Source organism: Narcine bancroftii, chromosome 1, assembly GCF_036971445.1.
Source record: "Narcine bancroftii isolate sNarBan1 chromosome 1, sNarBan1.hap1, whole genome shotgun sequence".
Taxonomy (NCBI): domain Eukaryota; kingdom Metazoa; phylum Chordata; class Chondrichthyes; order Torpediniformes; family Narcinidae; genus Narcine; species Narcine bancroftii.
In genome coordinates, this window is record NC_091469.1 from 86,940,710 (window position 1) to 86,965,965 (window position 25,256).

The window sequence follows — 25,256 nt, forward strand, 5'->3', positions numbered from 1 at the left end:
AGAATGCTGAATGATGTTCGCAAGACGTGCATTGGCTTCATCTGCTTCGGCGCGGGAAATTCTAACCCTCAGCCTCAGCTGGGAAACTCGAACACAAAACGCTGGGAATGATCGAGGGTCGAGCTTATTTCTCTCTTCCCGGCTGCTGATTGAACAACAGCGGAGCCATTCCCGAGGATTCTGATCCCAATTCACGACATTGCACCGCTCTGTTTCTGCCATTTAACGCTGCCTGCGTTTCGTTCAGGAAGGAAACTGCATGTCAGAATAAAGCAGCAAATCAATCAGACACCGCACCGACCCACCACGCTGATTAAGCCACGATGCATTTCCAGCGTTTTCTGCTTTTATTTCTTAGTCAGGCGCGTAATCGAGGCTGCATTTAAATTGACTAATCAGAATTTCTCCATTCTCACAATTAAGTAGATGTATGGAAATGAAATACTGTACGACCATCGATGAACATGATTGATTTACAAGACCAATGTGGGTCATAACACGGGGAGAGCTGGAAGCAAGATTGGTGGTTCCTTTTAACTGTGGACCTTCTCACCAGGAACTGCAGTTCAGGAGCCAATTCCACTATTAAAGCAACCTTTGGCATTATCTGATGCATTTCTCCAAAATACACGATTATCCATGTTGCCACTCAACTACAAGGTGGTGGTGAGAAGGATTTTCCCTTGTCCTCCAACCCCACCAGCCTCTGCATCCAACATGTTGTCTTCCATAATTTCTGCCACCTACAACCTGGTCCCACCACCAGCCACATCTTCCCTTATGGACCGCTCCCTCTATCACTCCCTTGTCCACTCATCCCTTCTCATCAATTTTCCCCTTAGCACCTTCCCCTGTAGTCACACCTTCTCTCTCATCACCATTTGGGGCCCCAAATAGTCCTTTCAAGTGAAGCAACACTTGTGTATGACCGGAGTCATCTACTGCATCCAGTGCTCCCATTGTGGCCTCTCCACATTGGAGAGACAGGATGCAAACTGGGAGATCACTTTGTTGAGCACCTTTGCTCTATCTGCATCAGTGACAGGGATCTCCAAGTTGCCAACATCTTAAATTCTGTGCCCTACTCACATGTTGACATGTTTGTTCATGGCCTCATGGACTGTCCAAACAAGACCATTGGAGGAGCAACAATTAATTTTCCGTATGGGTACTCTTCAATTGACTTCTGTGGTTTCTCCTAGCCTACTCCCCATTTATCTCTCTTCCCCATCCCTTTCCTCCAGCTCTCCACCCTCTTCCCTCTCCATTCATAGACCCATCCCCCTCCCCCACTTGCTGGTGTACCTTCCCTCTCTTGTGCTCCTCCCCTTCCCCTGCTCCTCCCCACACCATTTTTTTGGGGCACCCGCCTACATTTTGCCATATGTTGATGGAGGGCTCAAGCTCGAAATGTTGTTTATGTACCTTTATCTCTTCTATATAAAGTACACTGTTTGACCTGCTGAGTTTCTCTAGCATGTTTTTCCTTCAGTCATGGTGTCTGCAGAATTTCATGTGTAACTCCTGTGGTGAGAAGGTGGCATGATTGTTAGATTAAGTGATGTATCACAGGCCATCATGTCTAGATATTTTCTACTTGTTTGTTAAAAAATCAGGTCATTGGAATTATACCCATTTCTCTAGCATCCTCTGGCAAGGGTGTTAAGACAATGAATTGGACAGACCAGTTTTTCAAGGTGGAAGTTAAAATGCCTGTTTACATCATTAGAATAGGAACAAATATGTGCAGGAGTAGATAGATATTCAGCCCCTCAAGTACAATGGACCATTCAAAATGTTCGCCGCTGATCTGCCCCTAGTCCTATCTGTGACAGTTCACTAGAACCCTCATTCCCTGATCTTTCAAAAATATCTACTTCCTCTTTAAATACTCTAAATAATCTAACATGGATAACTTTCCAAAATTATTCAACACAATTACCACTTTCCACAAAATTTCAATGCACTCAGTTTTAAATTACCACTCCAGTGAGAATATTTTAACATTTACCGTGTCAAACTTTGTGTTTTTTTTTCGCTCAATGAGACCGACTTTTATTCTTCTAAACTACAAAGAATAAAGTAAAATGTCATTAGCCACGAGACAACTATCTCTTCCCCGGAATTAACTTTGTGAATTTCTTTTGGACTGTTTTGAATGTCGGTGTACCCTATCTTAAATTAAAAGGTCAAAACTCAACATGTGGCTTTACCAATATCACATATAATTATAATAACACTTCCCTATTTGAAACTCCAACACTCCTGCAAATAGTCCTCCATTTCTCCATTTAGGTAACAGACTGGGAAACACAAAAATACTGCATATGCTGGAACATCAGTGAATAATGAATTGCTGGAAGAACTCAATGTGTCAGGCAGCATCCATGGGTAAAAATGATCAGCCTACATTTGGGGTTGGGACTCTATGGTCTTGCAAGAATCTGACCAGAAATATTAACTGACCATTCTACCCTGGATGCTGCCTGAACCACAAAGTTCCTTCAACAGCTCATTGTTTGCTCTAGATAATTGTTTGCTTTAACATTCCTCTTACTTAAATGTATACTCTCATATTATTGCACATTAAGCTCCAATTACTAAGTTCCCACTCAATCTATCTACAGGGGAGACATCGGAGGTAAGTTTTTTTACTCAGAGTTGTGGGTGTCTCAAATCATCAGTAAACATGGATACCTCATGCCCTGCCCCTCCGCATAAATCATACATAATTGCAGACCAAAAACTGATCCTTTGTGCACTCCACTTGTTATATCCTTCCAACCTGATAAAGGCCCATTTACTCTAACTCTCTGCTTTCCATGTGAATATAATTTGCATAATCGTACAACTTTAGCAGAACTGCAGTCAAATCCACTCTTTATTCTCTGAGTATATGGATGTCAAGTGGGACTTGCATGGACTCAGTGGTCAACATGAGTTGGTGAAAATGATCAGTTAGTATCCAAGGGGACTGGACTAACCTCATTGCCCTCCATGACAGCTGGTGAATTTAAATTCAGTCAATGATTCCAGAAGAGAAGAAAATCTGCTGGCCTTATCTCATCTGGATTTTTTTTTGTGTGTGTGTGTGATTTAGACCCAGAGCAATGTGTCTGAAATGGTCCAGAAAATTTAACACCATATAACCATATAACCATTTATGGAGCAGAAACAGGCCATGTTGGCCTTTCGAGTCCGCACCGGTTCACTGATTTTGTGCGCCCTCTTCAGGCAATGGTCCCGATGGGTTTGGCCCTCGAATTCCAACTTCAGTGGAATTCGACCGTTATTCCACCTTGGCAAACTCGAAGAGTCTCGTTTGCAAAGCCCTCCAGTTGATATCCTTCTACAGGAATTACCAATGTGCAGAAATGCACATGGAATTACAGGCATTCAGTTTAGTCAAGGGCCATAACAATTGGCCTTCTCTTTCAATGTCATGAAAGACAGAAATAAAAGACCAGCTGGTATTCATATTTGGCTAAAATTCACATTAAAAAGCTGTTCTGATTGGTGCACTATTTGAAATGAACGCTTCTGGTGAACCATTGTAAATTCCACCAGTATGACATGCCACAATGTGGGGAACTTAATGTGCCATAATGTGGTAAGAACTTCTCCACAATCTCCATCAGAACCAGAGCTCCACAGGGCTGGGTTCTTAGCTCCCTGCTCTACTCACTTTACACCTACGATTGTGTGGTTCAGTACAACAATACATTATCTATAAATTTGCCAACAATATCATGGTAATAGGTTTCATAAAGGAAGGGGATGAGTCTGCATACAGGATGGGGATTTAAAACTTGGCTGAATGATGCACCAACAACAACATTGCACTTAATGTCACCAAAACTAAGGAGTTGATTGTTGGCTTCAGGAAAGGAAAGCCAGAGGTATTTAATCCAGTGATCATTGGGGGATCAGAGGGAGAGAGGATGAGCCAAATTAAATTCTTGGCAGTCACCATCTCGGAGGATCTTTCCTGGACCCAACATACCAATAGCATCATGAAGAATGCACGTCAGGGTCTTTACTTCCTCAGCAGTTTGTAGAGGATGAATATGACATCGGAAACCATGACCAATCTTTACAGATGTAGTGAAAAGTGTGCTGATCAACTGGTATGGAAACACCAACATCCTTGAGTGTAAAGCCCTCCAAAAGGTAGTGGACACAGCCCAGGACATCACAGGCAAAACCCTCCCCACTAATGAGTACATTTACAGGGAATGCTGCTGTCGGAGAGCAGCAGCAATGATCAAAGACCCTCACCACCCAGCACATGTTCTATTCTCACTGCTGCCATCAGGAAAGAGGTCTAGGTGGCACAAGACTTGCATCATCAGACTCAAGAACAGCTGATCCCCCTCCACCATCAGACTCCTCAACGACAAACTCAATCAGAGATTCATTTATGGACTCTTACTTGTGCACTTTATTAATTTTCTTTTTGTTCTCTCTGTATTGCACAGTCAGTTTGTTTACATTCATTATCTGTTTACAGTTCTTTGTTTACATGTTTACATTGTGTACAGTTTAATCTTTACATTACCAATTAGTGGTAACTCTCCTGCACCCGCAGGGAAAAAAGAAATCTCAGTGTTGTATGTGATGTCATGCATGTACTCTGACAATAAATCTGAAATCTGAAGATACACGGAAACAACTGCCACGGTCAGAAGACAGTTACAGTGCCCTCCATAATGTTTGGGACAAATACTCATTTTTTTCCTTTATTTGCCCCTGTGCTCTACAGTTTCACATTTATAATTTAAAAAATCACATGTAATTGAAGTGTACATGCCAGATTTTTTCAGATTATTTGTATACATCTTGGTTTGACCTAGAAATGACAGCACTTTTTATATGTAGTCCCCTCATTTCAGAGAACCATAATGTTTGAGGCATTTGGCTTCATAGGTGTTTGTGACTACTCATGTATGTTTCGTTGCTTCATTGGTATAGGTATAAAAGAAAGAGGCTCGCTTCAAAGTTTTGTTTCACCTTTGGAGTCTGTAGTTGCCATTTTTCTACATGAGGACTAGAGCTGCGCCAATGAAAGTAAAAGAAGCCATTATGAGGCTGTGAAACGAGAACAAAACAGTAAGAGACATCACCCAAACTAATGGCGGATTAACCATTAGGCTGAATAGGCTAAAGCCTAGAGGCCCAGAAGGGAGGGGGGGTCTGATAGCACAAAAACAAAACGGTTTAATTGAGTGTTCATGAGTATTTTGGATGGTATTTCAGTACTTTTGCATATATTCATTTTGTATCTGGAATATTACAAATGCTATTTTGTTTTCTAAATTAGTCTCCAAACATGTAAACATTAAGAAGTTATGCTTTTAGGATTTGATACTGCAGCCATGAAATTGTGATTACTGTGATGACGTTATTACGTCACGAGTTGGTGTTAACATGGGCGTATACTGGTTAAAGACTGGGAGTGAAGCCTGTTGGAACATAAATGCCAGTACTGTGAAATCTATAAAATATGACAGTAAACAGAAACGTTTCTTCAGTAAGTCCATGTTTTACCGCTCCCTTAATAATAGTGAGAAAATCAGAAGTTGGCTGTGCTGTTCTCCAAGTACAGGTAAGGCGTTCTGTTTTAATTGCAAACTGTTTTCAAGTGAGGACCACATTTGATTACTCGACAATACCAGTCAGAGCGTGATTACATGAAAGCACTTCTGGAAAGGATTGTTGCTACAATTAAATTTCTTGCTTATGCATGTAGTTCATTATGACACAAGTTATTTAATGTAACTTTATTCAATGAAGGGTGGGGCAGGGGGGGCAAGGTCAAAGGGAGTCTGACTAAAGATTAGCCTAGGGGCACAGGTGGTAGTTAATCCTCCACTGACTCGAACCTAAGGATAACCAAACTCAACAGTTTCGAACATCATTAAGAATAAAGAGTTTACTGGTGAGCTCAGTAATCATAAAGGAACTGCATTCCAAGGAAGACCACCACTGCTGATGGCAGAAAGAATTCACATCATAATGAAAAAAAATCCCCAAATATACGTCCAACAGATCAGAAAGACTCTTCATGAGGCATGTGTGGATAAGTCAATGAATGCTGTCCTCAGAAGACTTCACTGCAAGATGCCAAGCCACAGAAAGGTTGGCCAAATTACAGTTTGCCAAGAAATACTTAAAAGAGCCTGCCGAATTCTGGAAAAGGGTCTTGTGGACAAATTAGACCAAGATTAACCTGTGTGGTGATGGCAAGAGCAAAATATAGAGATGTAAGGAACTGCCTAAGATCGAAAGCATACCACCTTTGTCTTGGTTTGCATTTTGCAGTGTAGCTTCTATATTTCTGTTCATGAAATCTTCTGAGGACTGTAGTCATCAACATATTCACGCCTGCCTTCTGAATATTGTTTCTGATCTATTGGGCATACTTTTGGAGAATTTGTTTTATTATAATGAGAATTTTTCTGTCATCAGGGTGGAGGTCTTCCTTGGAATGTCAGTCCCTTAGTGATTATTGAGCTCACCAGAACATTCTTTCGTATTAATGATGTTCCAAACAGTTGATTTTGCCATCCTCAGGTTTGGATGATGTCTCTTACTGTTTTATTCTTGTTTTTCAGCCTGATAATGGCTACTTTGACTTTCATTGGCACAAGTCTAGCCCTCATGTTGAAAAATGACATCTGCAGACTCCAAAGGTGATCAAAACGTTCGAAGCAAGTCTAGCTCTCTTATACCGACACCAATGAAGCAATTAAACATACCTGAATAATCACAAACTCCTGTGAATCCAAATGATCCAAATGTCCCAAACATTATGGTACCCTTAAATGAGGGGACTATATATAAAATGTGCTGTCATTTCCTGATGGTTGAACCAAAACATATACTAATAAAATCTGAATTAAATCTGGGGTGCTCACTTTAATTACATGTGAATTTTTTGATTACAAATGTAAAACTGTGGAGCACAGGGGCAAATAAATGAAAAAAAGTGTCCGTCCCAAATATTATGGAGGGCACTGTATTAAATAAAGTTTGAAAAAAATACTTTCTCTTCTTTCTCAAAAAAAAAGAAAAACAAATGAAATGGAAAAGAAAATATTGTTGAATGCTTGATATATACTACAAGAATTAGGGTGTTAGTGAAGTTGGTGTGAAAGGGGATCAATGACCATATTTTACACATGTTAATATGTATAATATCTTTCGGAAAACCCTATTCTCACTGATATCCGCTGATGTATTGGGGTCTGAGCACAGATCTGTGCCTTCATCTCTGCTGTAAATACTGGAGGAACTCAGCCGGTCTCACAGGGTCCATAGGAGGTAAAGATATATTACTGACATTTCAGGCCTGAGCCCTTCTTCAATGTATAAACAAAGAACAGGAAGGAATCAATAATAAAGTCCAAAGAGGTGGAGGAGTCCAGACCAATAAAAGATGTTAATTGGACATGATAAGAAGAGAGGTGAGAATTGATTTTAGCTTTTAGCTCTGTGAAATGAGGCAGAGGGAAAGGGAGAGAGAGAGAGAGAGAGAGAGAGAGAGAGAGAGAGAGAGAGAGAGAGAACTGGGGTAAAGGGGTCAGGGAAGACAAGGGGCATGGGTGCAATACAGAAAATGGAGAAGTCGATGTTAATGACACCTGGTTGGAGGGTGCCTTCACTTCTGCTGTTCTAGAAGCTTGCTATGAGCTCTGGCTCAATGAAATGATAACCTCATTGTTTGGTGGCTTGGGATATGAGGAGGGTGTTGAAGGTTTCCTGATCTTGTCAGACCTGGAGCTTGTGCTGCTGATGGTTTGGACTGGACCCTGTATGGCTGTGGGCACTGCGGCTGCACTGCAGGTTAATCCACGTCCATGCAGGAACTCTGATGGGACTCTGTTTTGCTTCTCTTTCTCTGACTTCAGGCAATTTCTGCCGATGGCAAATCTGTCTGCCTTATGTCAGATGAAACCAAATTCTATGTGATAGTGCCCGGTCTTTTTAAAAATATTTTAGTTAGAAAATTTGAAGTCAAACAGTGAAGAAGACAAAAATTTCCAAAAAATAGTAATACTGTAGCAGTAGCTACGATGCAAGAGACTCACAACCACCACGTTGGGGTTCTCAACGACTGTTTACTTCAAATCTTGTGTGTGCCCCTTTAAGGGAGCGTGAGCTCTGACCCTGCGTGGGTGGCAACATCATAATGTCTGCCTGAGGCACGCGCTAGGTCAAAGCCATGAGGCAAGGAGGTCCCCCGATGGCACCATCTTCTTGTGGCTGCCCTACCACGCGGTGGTACAAGCGGGGCCGGTTCGCCACGAGTATGTGCGCCACCACAATACAACCATTAATAGCTATTGCATGTCTAACTATAATTTACCATACCGCCCCTCCCCCTAAGAAAAAGAAAGAAAAATAGAAAAAGAACAGAAAACAAGAAAAGATAGAGAGCAAGATAGTTTAAAACTAGACTAAAAAGAGAGAAAAAATAAGAGGTTGTCAGGCATGCACTGTCCACCTTCAGGGACTTATTATCTAGCCTTTTTAGATCCAGGGAAGGGGTACAGATGGAGTGCTTGGAAGCGAGCAAGGAAAAACTAAATATTTACAGCTATTTGTCTTAAATATTGATGCCAAATGCTAATAAAAACATCATATTTATTCCTCAAACTGTAAAACAACTTTGCATTTCCCCATTCCTTCAAGCTATAATGGGAATCAGACTTCCAAGTAACTGCTATACATTTCCTGGGTACTACCAAAGTGATCTTTACAAATCATCTTTGAAATTTGGACAGCCTCACTATAGGTCTTAAACCTGCAATGTCTGGGTTTTGTTGAAAATGTTTTCCTATAATTTGTTCTTGGAAACCTACCCTGAAGGGCCTCACCTTGGAACTTGACCAAGTTGAATGTAGAAAGCTTCCCATCTCTGTGCCACATTTAAAACATTGGTCTGAAATAAGTTTATTTAATTTTTGCGGCATGGGATATAACTGATGCAAGAAATTGTACTGTACCAGTCTAGATCTAACATAAGCTGTATTTGTCATACTGTCTCGATATAGATCGGACCAGTACTATTCCCCAATTATTATGTCCAAGTCTGATTCCCACCTCTGTCTTGACTTATGTAACCCCCTTTTAGGAGTTTTTGCTTGAAATAGGAAATACGCTACTGAAATAAATTTCTTTATAATCCCTTTTCAAATCAGAGTCTCCAAATTGCTGGACTTTAGTAAAGTCATTGTCGGACCTAATTTGTCCCTTAAATAAGATCTCAGTTGAAGATAGTAGAGAAAATAATTATTTAACAAATCATACATATTTTTTAACTGATTAAATGATGTAAGTCACCCCTGCTTATAACAGTTCTCGATACACCTGATCCCTTTCTGAGACCAGGTGTCCAGGATCTTATTATCTAATATTGATAGCATTAATCTATTTTCAGTCAGGGGTGTTTTTGGTGATAAACCCACCTTAATTTTAATCCGCTGAATTACTTAATGCCAAACATTAATATCACATTTTAATAGTGGGGCTTCTTTTATTCCTGAAACCAATTTAGCATCCTATTCATAAATAAAATATCCTGTTTCTTCCCACCCACCTTGTGCAGCTCAATTTGTGCCCAAGATGATCCACCTCCACCCTGAAAGAGAGAGGTGATAAACTTTGACTGGGCTGGCCAAAAATATTTTTTAATAATTCAATTTATATAAATCTTGCAAATAATTATTTATTTTAATCCCTAAATATTTTATCCCATTGAGTGCCCATTTTAATGGACTATTTATTTGATAATAACTGTAATCCCCTCCTGTATGTGGCATTATTTCGCTCTTGTCCCAATTTATCTTATAGCCTGATACTTTCCCATAATCTTCCAATTTAGAGCATACTTTTTCCAATGATCTTGCAGGTTCTGTCAAATATATCAGTACATCGTCCGGAAAAAGATTGATCTTATTTTCATCCTAGTTTACTCTGAATCCTTTAATATATGGATCTCAGTGAATGGCTTCAAAAGCCAAAATGAAAAGAGCCAGAGATAATGGACAACTGTGCCTACCAGATCTAGTTAACAGGAATGCGGGAGAGATCTGACCATTAGTCACAACTTCTGCTTATACATTAATAATGCATTAATCCAATTTATAGAAGTGTGTAGTGCCCTGTCTTTATTACATGATAATAAAGCAATCTTGAAAGCTGCCAGATAATGTCAATGGAGGGTCAACGACCAATTTGTACCTCAGTTAAATTGATGATGAAATTACATCCAATGTGGATCACCTGCAGGAAAGCAGTCCTTAACTGCAGAGTTAAGACCTGCACCTGGACTAATTAAAGAAATTGCTTTAATGTTAGGTGTGGACTGAACAGAGCTTAGTGCATTCTATTGCACTGAAGACTGCAGTTGTGATTTTGAAACAAGTTTGAGTGTGATGCAAGTTATCCATTGCTTTTGATGGCTGGACTATCAAGAAAGGTCTAGCAGGAAAAAGCAACTGAAGAGTCAGTGCCAAAACAGACTTGCCCAAAAAAGAGAACAATGAGAAGCTGGAGGGACTCAGTGGGACAGGAACCATCCTTGGACAGAAATAATTGGTCAACATTTCAAGTTGGGTCCCTTTGTCAATTCTTTCTTTCACTGCATGGATGCTGCCTGACCTGGTGAGTCCCTCCAGCTTCTCTTTTTTTTTCCATTCAAGATTCCAGCATCTTCAGCTCTTGTGTTTCACAAGGCTTTGGTAGAAGCTCAGTGAAGAATGGCATCAAGTTCTTTTAAGGTTATATCCCAATGACATTGCTAATCAAAAGGCTCTCTGCAGCACTTTATCCACATCATCATTTGAACCATGCTAAGCACTTTGACCAGCATGAGAACACAGATCTTGCCAATTGTACGGAAGCAGGAGGAACAGGAGAAGGATAATTGACGCTAGGTGATGAAGTGTATCCTTCTATGGATGTCATGTCATCGTGCTGTGTGTGCTGAGATTTAATTATCAACATCATTGAGAACCTCAGGACTTGCCCAACCATGGGGAAATGCAATGATTCAACTATGTTACCATTGTACTCTACCAGCGCCTGGTGATGCCCAAATGAAAGTTTTACCATTGCCCCTTGATATTTCAGCATCAGTCCCGCTCTGCATTCATCTAGTAGGAATAACATTCATCAGAAATTTATTGAGCCAGGCATTTAGATGAGTGACCGTATGTCTGAGCGAACCAACATTATTTTGACGAACTCAAATTTGAACCTAATGCACTTGCACAAAGACCTTCAAATTATGCATGCATTCAATAAGAAAGTCTGCTTCACTACAAAACCCATAAAGCCCCCTGGTCTTGCCCTTCAGTCTAACATTCAAGCAACGTCTACAATGCCATTTTCCAGCTCACTGCACAAGCTCATGAAAGGTTTCTGCCCATCGCATTGAAAGGCTTCTTCCTGGAATGCACGGAAAGGTAAGAGCAATGGATACTTTAACAAAATCAAGGGTGGATTTCAAGCTGCCCAGCTTCACACGTGTTCCTCCTTTTACCACACTATTTTGTTGAATGCTGTTACGCCAAAAGGACCTCCTTCAAACCCTGCACCTGGTCCAGAAGGAGGCTTGCTAACCATACTTGATGGCAATGGGGATGAAGCACAAATAGTGTTCTCCCAATGCTTCAGCGCAGACACAGATGAGCAGCAATAAATTTACAACTTAAATAACCACAGTGAACTCTTGAATGCTCCCATCCGTGTTATTGATCTTTTTGAATAGATCAAGAAATGTAGAACCAAGCAGTTCAACATCTCAAAAGTTTTAAACATCCAATTGTGAGCTGACATTTGTTTATTCCTTTTGCATTGTTCTTCAATATTATTTTCCATTCCCTACTTCTTTTATTCTCTATGAAGCAGCAACTAAGCTTTATTAGAGTGGAGAAGCTTGCAGGTGGCTGGCTTTTTTTAGGGTCTGAGTTGCTTGCAGTCACTGGCTCTGTGAAGGGTGCCTGCTCAGGAATAAGCAGGCCAGCTTCTGATTAGACTAGCTGGGGTGACTGATCAGACACAAGCTCGCCACTGGCGAGTGTTTGCGAGGAGACCAAGAAAGTGAGTGATGAGATCTTCAAAGCTGTCATCCTGTGAGAGGGGACAGTAGATCTGAATGCTGCAGGCCCACTGACCATCCAGGATGGTGCATTACGTGTCTTGGCAGCCGGCCAATGATGGATTAATGGAGTGCACTGGCAGGCCTTGGCACTAGTTCATTCTTTACTCTTGTGGTTCCAACAAGTGGTCTCTCTGGGTTCTCAGTACCACCTTGAAAACTCACTTGTTAGGAAGGTATGACAGTGACTGCACTTCCTGAGAAGACTGAGGTGGGCATGGATACCGGCCTCTATCTATAGGAGCTTCACTTATGTCTGTATGAATGTTTGCATGTTTTTGCACCAAGGACCAAAGAACACTGTTTCTTCAGGTTGTACTTATACAATTGGATGTTAGATGATAATAAACTTGAACTTAAACTCTCAGAAATACATATGTCAGTGGGGCTGTTACTTTTTTTTTAAACACAAGTTTTGAGAACATTTATGAATCTTTCCATCTGTCCACTTGAATGGTGATCTGCCTGGATATTACCTAGGTCTTGCTGCTATGGAACTCAAAATTGAATGTCTGATCGATGGATCTGATGTCAGATATGCCTGTTGCAGCCAACTGAGCATCATTTTGGCTTCAACACTGGGTATGTTGGCTGGAGAAACAAACTGATTTTGGGTTGCTTATCCTGTTAATGGATTTGAAGGATTTTCGGGGGGTGGGTGGGTGGGTGGGGGGGGTGGGTGGGGGGGGGGGGTTGTTCACTAACTCTCCATTGCCTTGTGGTTTCTGCTATTGGAAGTCTATGAATCAGAAGCTTATAGAAGGGAAAGGTTCATTACAGCCTGCAAGAATATCTGCATCAATTACTTTATGATCATTAACTGTTGAATTAACCAGCATCAGACCCACTTTGGAAAGAATACTTCAAATATTCCATTAACTATGACTTCATCCTTATTGTGGCATACTCTTGGCTTGAGCCTTGAAAATAGTGAGAAACCTTTGTGGAATCAAGGTTTCCCACTGTAGGATCCCCATTGATCTGCCTTGGTAGACATGTCTTTGGATTTCAAGCATTTTTAATCAAATTGAGGATAAAGCATTTCCTTTTTCTGGTGCAATTCCAAAAGCATGGTGTCTGAACAATAAAGTATCTCTCGTATGGTATAAAAAAAAATTGCAAAATGAATTTTAATGTTGACAAAGGTCTCACACTTAGCTTTAGATAAAACAATGATCTATATGTAATTTTCTTTTTTTATTTCATTTATATAGGTCAAGCAAAAGATTACATTTCAGGGGTGTCTCGGGTTAACAGTTCTCATGAAACATTTTTAAAAATATTTTATTTACAATTGTAAATCATATGACATTAGTTATAATATATTGATACAAACATTATATAATTAAATGAACCCCCCCATCTCCCTCACCCACCCAACTAACTCCCTCCCTCCTCCCCTACCCACCTAAAAAGAAAGAAAGAAGCTCATCACTAAAAAAACAACATAATCAACTTTTTAAGCTGTGGAAACGGAGACATCTACCGAAGCAGATTGGGAGATCATATTTTAATACCAAGAGTTTTTAAATAAGGGGGCTCCATACTTTTACAAAAAAAATGATAGTTTTCCCTCAAATTATATGTCATCTAAAGGAATACAAGATTTCATTTCAATATGCCATCTTTGCATTCCTAAAACCAAATCAGATTTTGATGTAGCCAAACATTTTTTAGAAACAGCCAAAGCCAAATGTAAACTTCAATACATAGTTAATCTCAACCCTAAAGCAATCGACTTAATATCCCCTAACAAAAATAACTTTGGATCAAATGGTAAACTTACTTTTAATACTTGCTCCAAAAGCAATTTAACTTGTATCCAAAAATTCCTAACCTTAGAACATTTCCAGGTCGAATAAAAAAAATGAAACATTTTTATGATAGTTAGAGAACTTAATGTGACATCTAGATGTGCGAGTTTATTATTGTAAAACAATCATTGCTGACATTAAGGTATTTTTAACTTCCCCATTTGTAAACCTGCCTGGATTCCTTGTGCATTTTAATGTTTATATAAAGATAAAGTTATGTATATTTTGATGTGTTATTGTTGCCATGGAAACATTTATTACAAATATGCTTTTATCATGAACTCACATGTAGCATTGTTGCATTGAGAGGGAAGTTGGTTAAGTAGATGAAGGTGGCAGGGTATGTTGAATGGATAAATGAATCAGCATGGGAGGAGATTTGTGTGAAATATTACAAATCAGGTCCAGGCAGCTGACTGATCAACTTGCATGTTCTGAAATTCCCTGTAATCTTTCACTGCAGAGAAGGGAAGGCTCATTTTGGAATGTAATCAAGAAATTACAGGAAAGATGCTAGTATGGGTAGAACATTGGCTGACTGGCATGAAACAGAAAGTGGGAACAAAGGGATCCTATTCTGGTTGACTACTGGTTACCAATAGATTTGTACAAGGTTCAGTGTTGGGGGCCACTTTTTATGTTTCATGCTAATAGTTTGAATTGCGGAATAAATGGCTTTGTGCCAAAGTTTGCAGTTGATACAAAGATAGATGCGGATTAATTTCTTTAGCCAGAAAGTGATGAACCTTTCAAATTTGCTTCCAAAAGTGGCAGTGGAGGCCATCGTTATGTGTATTTAAGGCAGATTGATAGGTATCTGAATAGTCAGGGTATCAAAGAAGGCAGGGGGTGGGGTTGACTAGGAAAATGGACCAACTCATGATGGAATGGCAGATCAGACTCAATGGGTTGAATGGCCTACATTTCCTCCTACATCTTATCATCTTATGATACATCTCTCAGATTTCACTTGCCATTCAAACAATATAGGATAACCTTGCTCTCATGCATATCGGACGAGAAAGTTAAATGTGAATAATAAATTTAAATGTATCCTTTATTTTTCAACTTCCTGAGAGACAAACTTATGAGTTCTTAATCTTGAAGGGTATTTTGATCAGCTTGAAATCCCTATTAATGACATTAAGCAATGACAAACATATAGAAATTTTGTCTTCTTCTGAAATCTAATATCTGTAGTAATAAAAACTGAAAATACATCAACATTCCAACTACAAACTAGTGACATTCTAGTTTTCTGTGTTAAATATCAACTATATTTTGATATATATTTTTTCCATCAAACTATCATAAAGGTGTTGTCAATTAAAGCCAAAGTCAATGTCATTGGTGGATTGACAAAACTTTATATCAATACAAAGAGGAGTGATGGCATTGTGGAGGAATATTCTGGAATCAACCCTTTGCTGGTGCTCCCTGACAACAGTGGTTTCAGATATTACTGCTGGATTGGACCCCAACAATGGATGTCCACCTTATTTCATCCTTCGCCTCCAACCCTCACCCTCTATCCTGTTCTATCCTCATAATCACTGACTCACTATTGATGGACCAGACATCTGAGGCTCAGGTCACAATATCCCATGATCTAAGCTTCCTCACCCAGCAGAAATTCACCCCACAACTCGGCAAAACCCCAATGATTCTAAACTCCTTAACTCCAACCCCCTCCAAACCATTGATCCAATTTCATAAGCTACATACAATCCTCCTGAACATCCAAGACCCCTAATGCTCCAAACCCCAGAGTCTATTACAATCTTCAATGTACCACTCAACTCTTACAATTCTCCAAACATTCCCATCTCTTGAAGTTCCCTTTGACTTTGTGGACACCCTATTCAGATAACTCTGAATTAGGATTAGAGTTAGGGTTTCTTACAAAGTGTTGTGAAGAGAGCTTAAACCATCATGCAAATGAACCACCCCTCCGTCAACACTATCTTCACTCTCACTGTCTTGGGAGAGCAGCAACATATTTAAGGATCCTACCCATCACAATATCTTCTCCTATTTCCCTTCAGGCAGAAGATATATGAGTTTAAAAGAATGCAATTCCAGATTCAAGGACAACATCACACCCTTAAATGGATTGCCTTTGAGTATAAAATAATGCTTTCCATAATTTCACTCTACATTATTTATCATTGCACTCAGCACTTCTGTTGTATTGTAATACAGTAAAACCCCTGGTATCTAGCACCTATGGATTTTGGTAGATGCTAGATAAGTGTATTTTCCAGTTGCTTGAGACTTACTCTTACAATGCCCATTTAATACACCTGGATTAAAAATAAACAGTTTAAAAGCCAAAAGATAAAAATATTATACTGTACTCACACTGAAAGAAATCATTTGCATGAATATATAAGCATTAAATAATTTTATTTTATTTTTAATCACCTTCTTTGAAAACATTGCTGCATCTGCAGATTCCTCCTCCTCCATGGAGCTGCCCAAATTATAATGATATAGAAAGTTAACCCCCCACCCCAACCTCCAGGTTTAGAGATAAAGCCTCTGATTGGAGCAAATCTTATTAAGCCCTAATAAGGAAACACTTTAAGAGAGTCATCCTAACGGAGAGTACCATCAACTAGCTCTTCTTCTTGGGCGATGCCTTTGTTGTTTCACACAACTTTATTCAAACAGTTGCCATGAGCAAAGCATGATCAAATGTTCCACTAGCTGAATGTTTCCTCTCAACTTCACCGACAGTTTTTGTGTTACTTCAGAGAACATTTACTTTTACAATGCTACACTTATGTATTTTACCTATTATTTTATTCTTATTTATTTTAATTTTTTTAAACGATTTTCTGCAATTTTTTCCCCCCAGTTGCTTGAGGCTGCCAGATGCATGAATTCTGGATGCCATGGATTTTACTCAACTGTGTTTTTACTTTTGTACCACCTGCTGCACTTAGGTTGACTTGCCTGGATAGCACGCAAAACAGAGTTTATCTTTGTATCTCAGTGCATTTGGCAGAAGCATTTCATTTGTATTTAAACCTTCTGATATGCTAATTTTTTCCAATTCTCCAAACATCCATCTCCCCACAAAACCCATTTCCAAGCAGCCTAACCTCTCAATGTTCCCTAATCTCATAGGATCTACCCACCAATGCTCCTCCAATCCCACAATTTACTCCTCAATGTCCCTGCAGTTTTTACTGATGCCATAACCAATGTTTTTCTATCCTCTATGACATGGTTATTATGCACTTAAAAAGCACACAATCAGCAACTGTTTGCATGTTTCTGAGAGTGTTTCATGCGGCTGATATCAACTGCTTAATTTTAAAATATGATTCCCCATTTATAATAAAAATAGAAAATACTGGCAACATTCAGTAAGTCAGGCAGCATCAGTGGAAAGAGTTAACATTTCAGACCTGTGAATCTTTCCACCTGTTACCTAGTGTACTGCGCATTTCTAGTACTTCCAGTAGTGAAACATAAGAGTTTGTAGGGACTGTGGCCTTTGTGAAAACACAGAGCTGCTAGAGGAACTTAGCAGGATGTAAAGATGCATTACTGACTTTTTGGGTCTGAGGCCTTTGAGGTGTGTCTGGAAGAAGGGGTCAGGCCTGAAGCCTTGGTGATCTATCTTTACCTCCTATGGATGCTGCCAGACCTATTCAGTTCCCTCAGCATCTCTGTGCTTACACCTGCATTTTTTGTTTTCATTTCTGTTTTTTGGCATCTGCAGCTTTTTGATTTCCACTTGTACAATGTAACTTTTTGATGGCGTCTGATGTCTTTTTTTCATAATTTTGTGATTTAAGCCTGAATCTGGAAATGACACTAGGCAATATCATTTATACCACACTCTAGTGTGATTTCCTAGATCTACCTTATAGTTTTCCTTGAGAATCTGCAGTGGTTGTCTACATCTGGTGTCCTGTTGTGGTCTCCTGTATGTTGGAGAGAGGAGGCATAGACTGGGATTTGCTTTGTTGAGCACTTTAGTTCTGTCTGCTGTAATAGCGTGTATCTCCCAGTTGCTACCCCTTTCAATTCTCTACCTCATTTCCTTGCTGACATGCCTGTCCATGGTTTAATGAACTGTCAGAGAAGCAACATCTCATCTTCTGACTGGGCACCATCCAACCAGATGGCATTAAAGTTCACTTCACTGATTTCCATTAAACTACCCCCCTCACTTCTTCCTCCCTCATCCTGGGTTAAATTGGAACTGTGTAAGGTTGGTGAGAAGATAGCAGAAAATTTTATATATAAACGGAATTCTAAATTACTATTTGGTTCTAAGGAACACTCCTTACTAAAGAGGAATAAACTCAAAGCTCAAAAAACACCCCTAGATCAAACTAAATTAATTACATTAACAATTGATAATAAAATTCCAGTAAATGGTTTCAGAGTGGGATCAAATATATCGAGGATTCTTTTGAGCAGGGACAATTTATGACATTTGAACAAATCAGGAATAAATTTGAATAAATTTAACTCTTCAGTTAAAATCTTATTTAAAGGATAACACTGGCTTTACTGGAATATACTGATATGGAATATGGAGACTCTGGTTTGAAAGGGGATCACAAAGAAATTTATCTCAAAAATGTACGTCTTACTTCAGGCAGAAGACCCTAAACAAGGGCTGGATAAGTCAAGAGAGAGATGGGAATCAGATTTAGGCATAGAAATTTATCCATTTTGCTGTTCTGACCTGTGTTGGGACAGCTTAAGCAATACAGTTAATGTAAGGTATAGGCTGGTGCAATATAATTTTTTTGCATTAGCTGTACTTTACTCCACAAAAAATTAAATAAACTGAAATCTGAATTATCCATTTTATGTTTTCAATGCAGTCAAGGTATAGGTACCTTTTTGCATTCAACCTTGTCATGTCCTAAATTGAGATCATTCTGGGATGATATGCAGAATCTCCTGGAGCAAATTATCGGAATTCAATACCCTCAGGCCAGAATTGTTTTTATTGGGGAAATTAGCAGATATAAGACCTAAAATGAAGCTGTTGAAATATCAATTGAAATGTGTTAAACTTGCTTTATTGGTGGCCAGGAAATGCAGAGTCATTACTTGGAAATCTGATTCCCTCCTGAATCTGACACACTGGTAGTCAGAAATGAATAGTTGTGTTTCACTAGAGAAGATTGCTTACAGCCTCAGAAATTGTTACAACATGTTTTTTAAGAATATGGAACCCATATTTAAGATATGGGGGGGGTGTGTGGTGTTAACCTTTGCTGATCCCCCTCCCCCCCCCCTAGTCTCCAATACCACTATCTCCAGTATCCCTAGTGATGTCTATGTCAAGACATTTATCCCTTAAGGGAGGATATAAGCTCTGGATAAATCACAAAATGTTTCATCTGTATATTATTAATGCCTTTGGAAAACAGATGATTTTGTCACATTATATGGGAGGATCACCCCTTCTTTTTCTTTTTTCCTTTTTCTTGGGGAGGTCTTTCTCTTTTTATTTTTTCTCTTCTTTTTTTTCCGACTTTTATTTTAAGGATCAACCTGGTGTGTGATTTTTGTATTTATAAACAATGGTGCAGAATTTGATAATCGTAATAACGTGTTGATTCTTCCTTCTTTGTACATCAGCATGTAGTTTGAGTTTGGTATTTTATTGTTTATATTTGTGATGATTATTTGATTTTGCTTGTTTTGTAACTTCATGTTGATTGAAATTTTTAAAAAAATTAGAATACTATCCCCTCCTTCTCCCCCCATCACTGTTCCCCCCAGCTCTGTCTCTGTCTGTCTGTCTGTCTCTCTCTCTCTTCCTCTGCTTTTCCATGCCTTCTTCCACAGAGCCAATATCTATTCTCATCATTCCTCTTATCATATCCAATTAACACCTTGATTGTTGGTCTACATTCCTCCCCCTGCTTTTCTCTTTCCAGTATTTATTCAGATGCCTTCCTGTTTTTTTGCTAATACCTTGAAGAAGTGCTCAGGACCAAAACACCTTTATGGACGCTGAGAAATCAACTGAGTAACCCTAGCATTTTTGTGTGTTTCTACTTCTTATGGAGGTGTGGATCTGGTCATTTTAAATGGTAGCTTTGTGTACATGGTGGGAAGGGATATTTGTCAATCTGCAAACTTTTCTCCTTTTTCTCCTTGCTCTTCTGTTTGTAGCAGGATCTGTTTTATTTATCAGTGAGATGATTCCCTTCGGTGCTTTCTCAAAAACAACTTACAAGTGTACTTGCATGCATACATGTTCATTGTTCATTGGGCAATTTTCCTGCTCTGTTGTCCACTGGAGCTGGTGACAGGTCATCATCATCATAATCATGGCCAATCCCTTCGCGAGCGAAGATGAACACGGTGCCTTGTGGCTCCTCTGCCCCCACAGAACTTTTTGTAGTTGTTGGTACATTGTGATGTGCCACTGCGAATCGCGGACCGTCAAGTAGTGCGATTTTTTGCGAGGCCCTCCCAATCATTATGGTTGACATGGAATGATTGGAGATCGCGCTTGATTACGTCTTTGTAGCGAAGATGTGGCCGTCCAACAGGGCAGGGAGCATCTGGTAGCCCACCGTAGATGACATCTTCAGGCAATCGGCCATCCTCCATACGGACAATGTGGCCAGCCCACCGCAGGCAGTGAGCATGGATGATTGAGTAGAAGTCCGTACTTCCAGTCTTCTCCAGGTTTTGGATGTTTTTGACTTTGTCGCGCCATGAGTAGCCTAGGATGGATCTGAGGCAGTGAAAATGGAATGCATTAAGGCGGTGTTCTTGCTTTCTGTATGTGACCCAGGATTCACAGCCATGGAAAAGAGTACTCAGCATGCAGGCCTCGTACACTCGGATCTTCAACTTGGTGGAGAGGTGGGCAAGTATCCCACATGCGGGTATGGAGGCATCCAAAGGGAGTGGATGCTTTTCCCAGGCATGTGTCCAGTTCTGCGATGAGTGAGTTCATTGTTGTCATGGTGGAGCCCAAGTAGCAGAATTTCTCTACGTTGGCGAGCACTGACCCATTAATGGTAATTTATGGAATGTCATGGTTTGTTGGCTAAAGACGACCGTCTTGCCCAGGCTAATTTTCAGACCAAATTCAGTGCAGGCAGTTGCAAATCCGTCACACAATGCTTGCATCTCTGGTTGTGAACCACAAAGGCAGCATACCTGCATAGAGCAGTTCTTGAATCATAACTCTTCTGATTTTGGTCTTGGCCTGGAGCCGTGACAGATTAAAAAGTTTTCCAGAGCTCCTTGTGTGCAGGGCTATGCCGGAAACCTCTGGATAGGCACGGTGCAGAAGAGCAGAGAAGAAAATGCCAAACAGAACTGGAGTGAGTACACAGCCCTGTTTTACACCGCACTGGATTGGGAACTCTTCTAATCTCGAGCTGTCGAATTGGACAGTGGCCTGCATGTTGTGGAACTGGATGATGATGGACAGCAGTGTGTTAGGGCAGCGAAGATATCTTAAGACACGGAAAAGGCCTGATGACTAATATAGTCAAAGGCATTGGTGAGGTCGATGAAGCACACATAGAGGGGTTAGCATTGTTCGATGGATCTCTTTTGCATTTGGCGGAAGGTGAAGACCATATCGATAGTTGATCGAGATGGCCGAAAGCCTACAAGGCTGAGCAGTGAGATGCCACGGTAGCTGTTGCAGTCTTGGCAGTCAGCTTTGTTCTTGTAAAGGGTCACAATGTTCGTATCCCGCAGATCTTTGGGGATGCAACGGTGGAGCCAGAATGTTTTGAATAGTATTGTGAGCTTGAAGATGAGCACTTCACCGCCAAGCTTCAAGATCTTGAAGGGGATACCATTGATTCCAGGTGATTTGTTATTTTTCATGCAGTGAACTGCTTTTCTGACATCAGTGATGGTAAATTCAGCATCTAGCTCCGCTGGGACAGCTAGCTGCGGCAGGGTGTGGTTGATGTCAGGGTCTGCATCGACTGGTGTTGCGTAGAGAGAGCTGTAATGTTCAACCCAGCAGTGTAGTTGAGAGTCAAGGTTTGTGAGGAGACTATATGTAGAAGCATATTTGTGGAAAACTGATCAATGAGAAGATCTGTGCATTGGCAATGGGGAGTGGGGGGGGGGGGGAGGAACAATAATTGGAAGCTCTGTACTTTTAACAGCTGGGGATGTGGTAATGACAACTTCTATGATGGATATCAGTCTGTATGATTGTGTTGTTTAGTTCTGGCAATGAAATATGAGAGAATCAATGCGCACTCATTTGTAATCTTTTAAAATAATTTGTTCGACAGTTTGCTACTATGCCTTTATCAGTACATCCATTGATACTATCTAGGTCAAGCAAACCACAATGATATCACAACTGAGAAAAGAAGTTTATTTATAGCAGTGACATATTAGGCACAGGAGATGGCACCTACGTATGTGCTACTAGAAGTTTTTTTTGGACATGTGATATCAATCCGAGTCGCTTTCCTACATTAATGTTAACTATTGGCTTCCAGCAAACCATATTTGTGGACTCGATGCCCATTTTTGTCTTGTATTTGAATGAGTGCCACATTCCTTTAGTGAATGATATTTGCCTGGAAGCAAGTGAGTTTACATCAGATTAGGACAGCATTATACTAATCTGTGCAATTTCCATCAATGACAGGGATCCCTCAGTGGCCACCCATTTCAATTCCTTACCCTGCCCCCACGCCGACATTTCTGTCCATGGCCTCACGCACTGCCAAACTGAGGCCACCTGTAAAATGGAGAATCAACATCTGATATTTCATCTGGACACTCTCCAACCAGATGGCATTAACATCGAGTTCTCTGGTCTCTGGTGGACCACTCTCTGTTCTTCCTCTCTTCCTTATCCTTTTGACTCCTTTCCTCCACCTCTCCACCCACTTCCCTTTCCATTCAGAGAGCCATTCCTCTCTTCCCCGGTTTGTGGGTGTGCACTCCTTCACTTATCCACCTATTACTTCCTGCCTGTGGGACAGCGCTCCTCCCTCCCCATGTCTGGCATCCTGCAGACTTTTGAGTCATACTCCACTCTGCTGTTACCTAGTTCTCATCCTGAAACACATTACCTTTTACACACCAACCTCCTCTTCCATTCCCACTGAAACTAAATAGCCTGCCAGAAAGCCCAGAGTGGGCATTTGGAGTCATCAAATTAATTGGAGTCTTAGCCCTATCTTTCAGTCTGGAGCAACTGGTCCTTCAAACAAAGAGGGTGCGAAAATTGGATCTGACAGGAAGTTGTCTCATTAAATTAAATACCAATCAATTAATCTTGAATGACCTATTTAGAAGTTATGGTCATCAGTAAAAACATAAACACTTTTTAAGAATTTTATTGTCTGGATAAACACATTTAAATAAGTTTTGGTGCCATATCCCTCACCCAACCCTCCCAACTCCATCCAATGCTCATCCCCTGGGAGGCTGGAAAAGTGCATGATTTTCTTGCAAATAGAGAGAACTCAGCCACTGAGAGTTGCATATTTTCTGTAGCATTCAACCTCTTCCATCTTTCAAGGTATGTCCTTTAAGAATAGTGCAGCACAAACTGTTTATGAATTAGTCGGAAATGATGATGCCCCAGTCTAGCTCTGTGTGGAAGGAAATTTTTAAATTGTGAAATCCATGACTTTATGAGGAAGTTCCATCTACTTGTGAACGATGCCTTCCAGGTGTAAAAACTTACTGTTTATGCTTCCAGAAATAGTGCAACAATGATTGCCACTGGAATGTTTATATAGGCTGTGAAGTTGTTGGAAACATTTTACACTGTAAAATTCTGGAACAGCTCTGCTTTACAGCCTCCAGATCCATGGGATAAACAGTTGTATTTGTAATAGTTGGTCTGATGTGGTCTTCCCATTCCTCTGCAATATGTGACAAATATTTTGGAACTCCATTGATAATGGACTTTGATTGATTCTGGAATTCACACACAATCTAGCACAAGTCTGAAGCCAAAGAAAGCATTTTGTATCTGTACTACATGAGATCACCCTCAATAGTTTGCCAAGAGCAGTTAATTAAAAAGCTGAACAAGTTTTATTTGTGGTGGAAACTATAAACGCAGTGGGGTGCAATTAGTAGAACATGTTCAGCAAGATATGGGATCATAAATATCTATTTCGCGAGCACTAAAGTAGAAGTCCGAAAATAGGGTCGGTCCGGATTTTTGGATTTTCCAGATTCTCGAGCAGTACTTCTAAAATTCATATTTAAGGAGGAATAAATAAGAGATGACAGGTAAATTTTGATGTTATTCATGAGCAAATGCAGCACGCTTCATTTATCAAAATGAGCATTTTTGACCGTGTTTTGAAATGGTTTTGTCGTATATGTGCATCCACTCTCACAGAGAATATCATAAGGATGTCACTGTGCTGAAAGAGTTAGCCTTCTTACATTGGAAATGGAGCAGATTACTACATCAGCTGATGCAAATGCTGCCATTTTAACACTTTAACTTCTTTTCAATATCTCGGGCAAACAGAGGATTGTAACAATGATGTTCAAAGCTACCATGAACTAATTATAGATTTATTTCTGAACGGGTTCTTTTGGCTATTTTGGTCATTCTGTGAGTGTTTGGTTCTTTGTGCTTTTGTTAAAAGTCCATGATAACTATTGAATGTCTTTTACCTGAAGAGACTATAGAGATTTCATGCCAAAGGTCTCTTCAGGCATGAGGCATATGTGCATAAGTAGCTGGGGACAGAAATACTTTCAGCAAGGACCCCATGTCTGACATGGATGTCCAGAGATTAATACTTTCATTTTAGTGCTCCACAGGATGTTCTACTTAAATTGGCTTCAAATTGATCTTCAAAAAGACTGCATTACCAATGGCTCTGAAGTGAATATAGCAATGATCCATCATTTGTCTGGCTATTTTCTGGAACTGGAGGTTCATGTCACAAATTTTCTTTTCATATAAGAACACAAGTAATAGGGGCAGAAGGAAACCTGTCGAGCCTGCCCTGCCATTCAGTAAGATCGTGACTGATCTGGCCACGGTCTCAGCTGTCCTTACTTGCCTTTTTTCCATCACCCTTAATTCACCTACTGTGCAAAAACACATTTTGCTGTGTCCAAAATATATTTTATAAGGCGATCTCTAACACTTCCTTGGGTGGAAAATTCGACAGATTCACTACTTTCTGGAAAAATCAGTTCCTCTTCATCTCTGTCCCAAATCTACTTCTCGAACCTTGAGCCCATGTCTCCTAGTTTTAGTCTCACCTACTTGTGGAAACAACTTTCCTGCCACTGTCATGTTAATC

At 40.1% G+C, this 25,256-nt stretch overlaps 1 protein-coding gene across 4 annotated transcripts in view; it reads left to right on the forward strand.

Moving 5' to 3' along the window:
• The window catches only part of pappaa (pregnancy-associated plasma protein A, pappalysin 1a), a 374,601-nt gene that overhangs the window by 3,481 nt on the left and 345,864 nt on the right, over window positions 1–25,256 (forward strand). The window contains exon 1 of one of the 4 annotated variants that reach the window (XM_069932360.1): window positions 5,434–5,605. The exons of 2 other annotated variants lie outside the window; for them this stretch is intronic. In XM_069932360.1, the coding sequence (XP_069788461.1) occupies window positions 5,539–5,605 (67 nt within the window). In that variant the 5' untranslated portion in view covers window positions 5,434–5,538. Of the gene's footprint in view, window positions 1–5,433; window positions 5,606–14,288; window positions 14,321–25,256 lie in introns of those variants that run through there. One more of the 4 variants, XM_069932370.1, reaches the window with a different exon arrangement.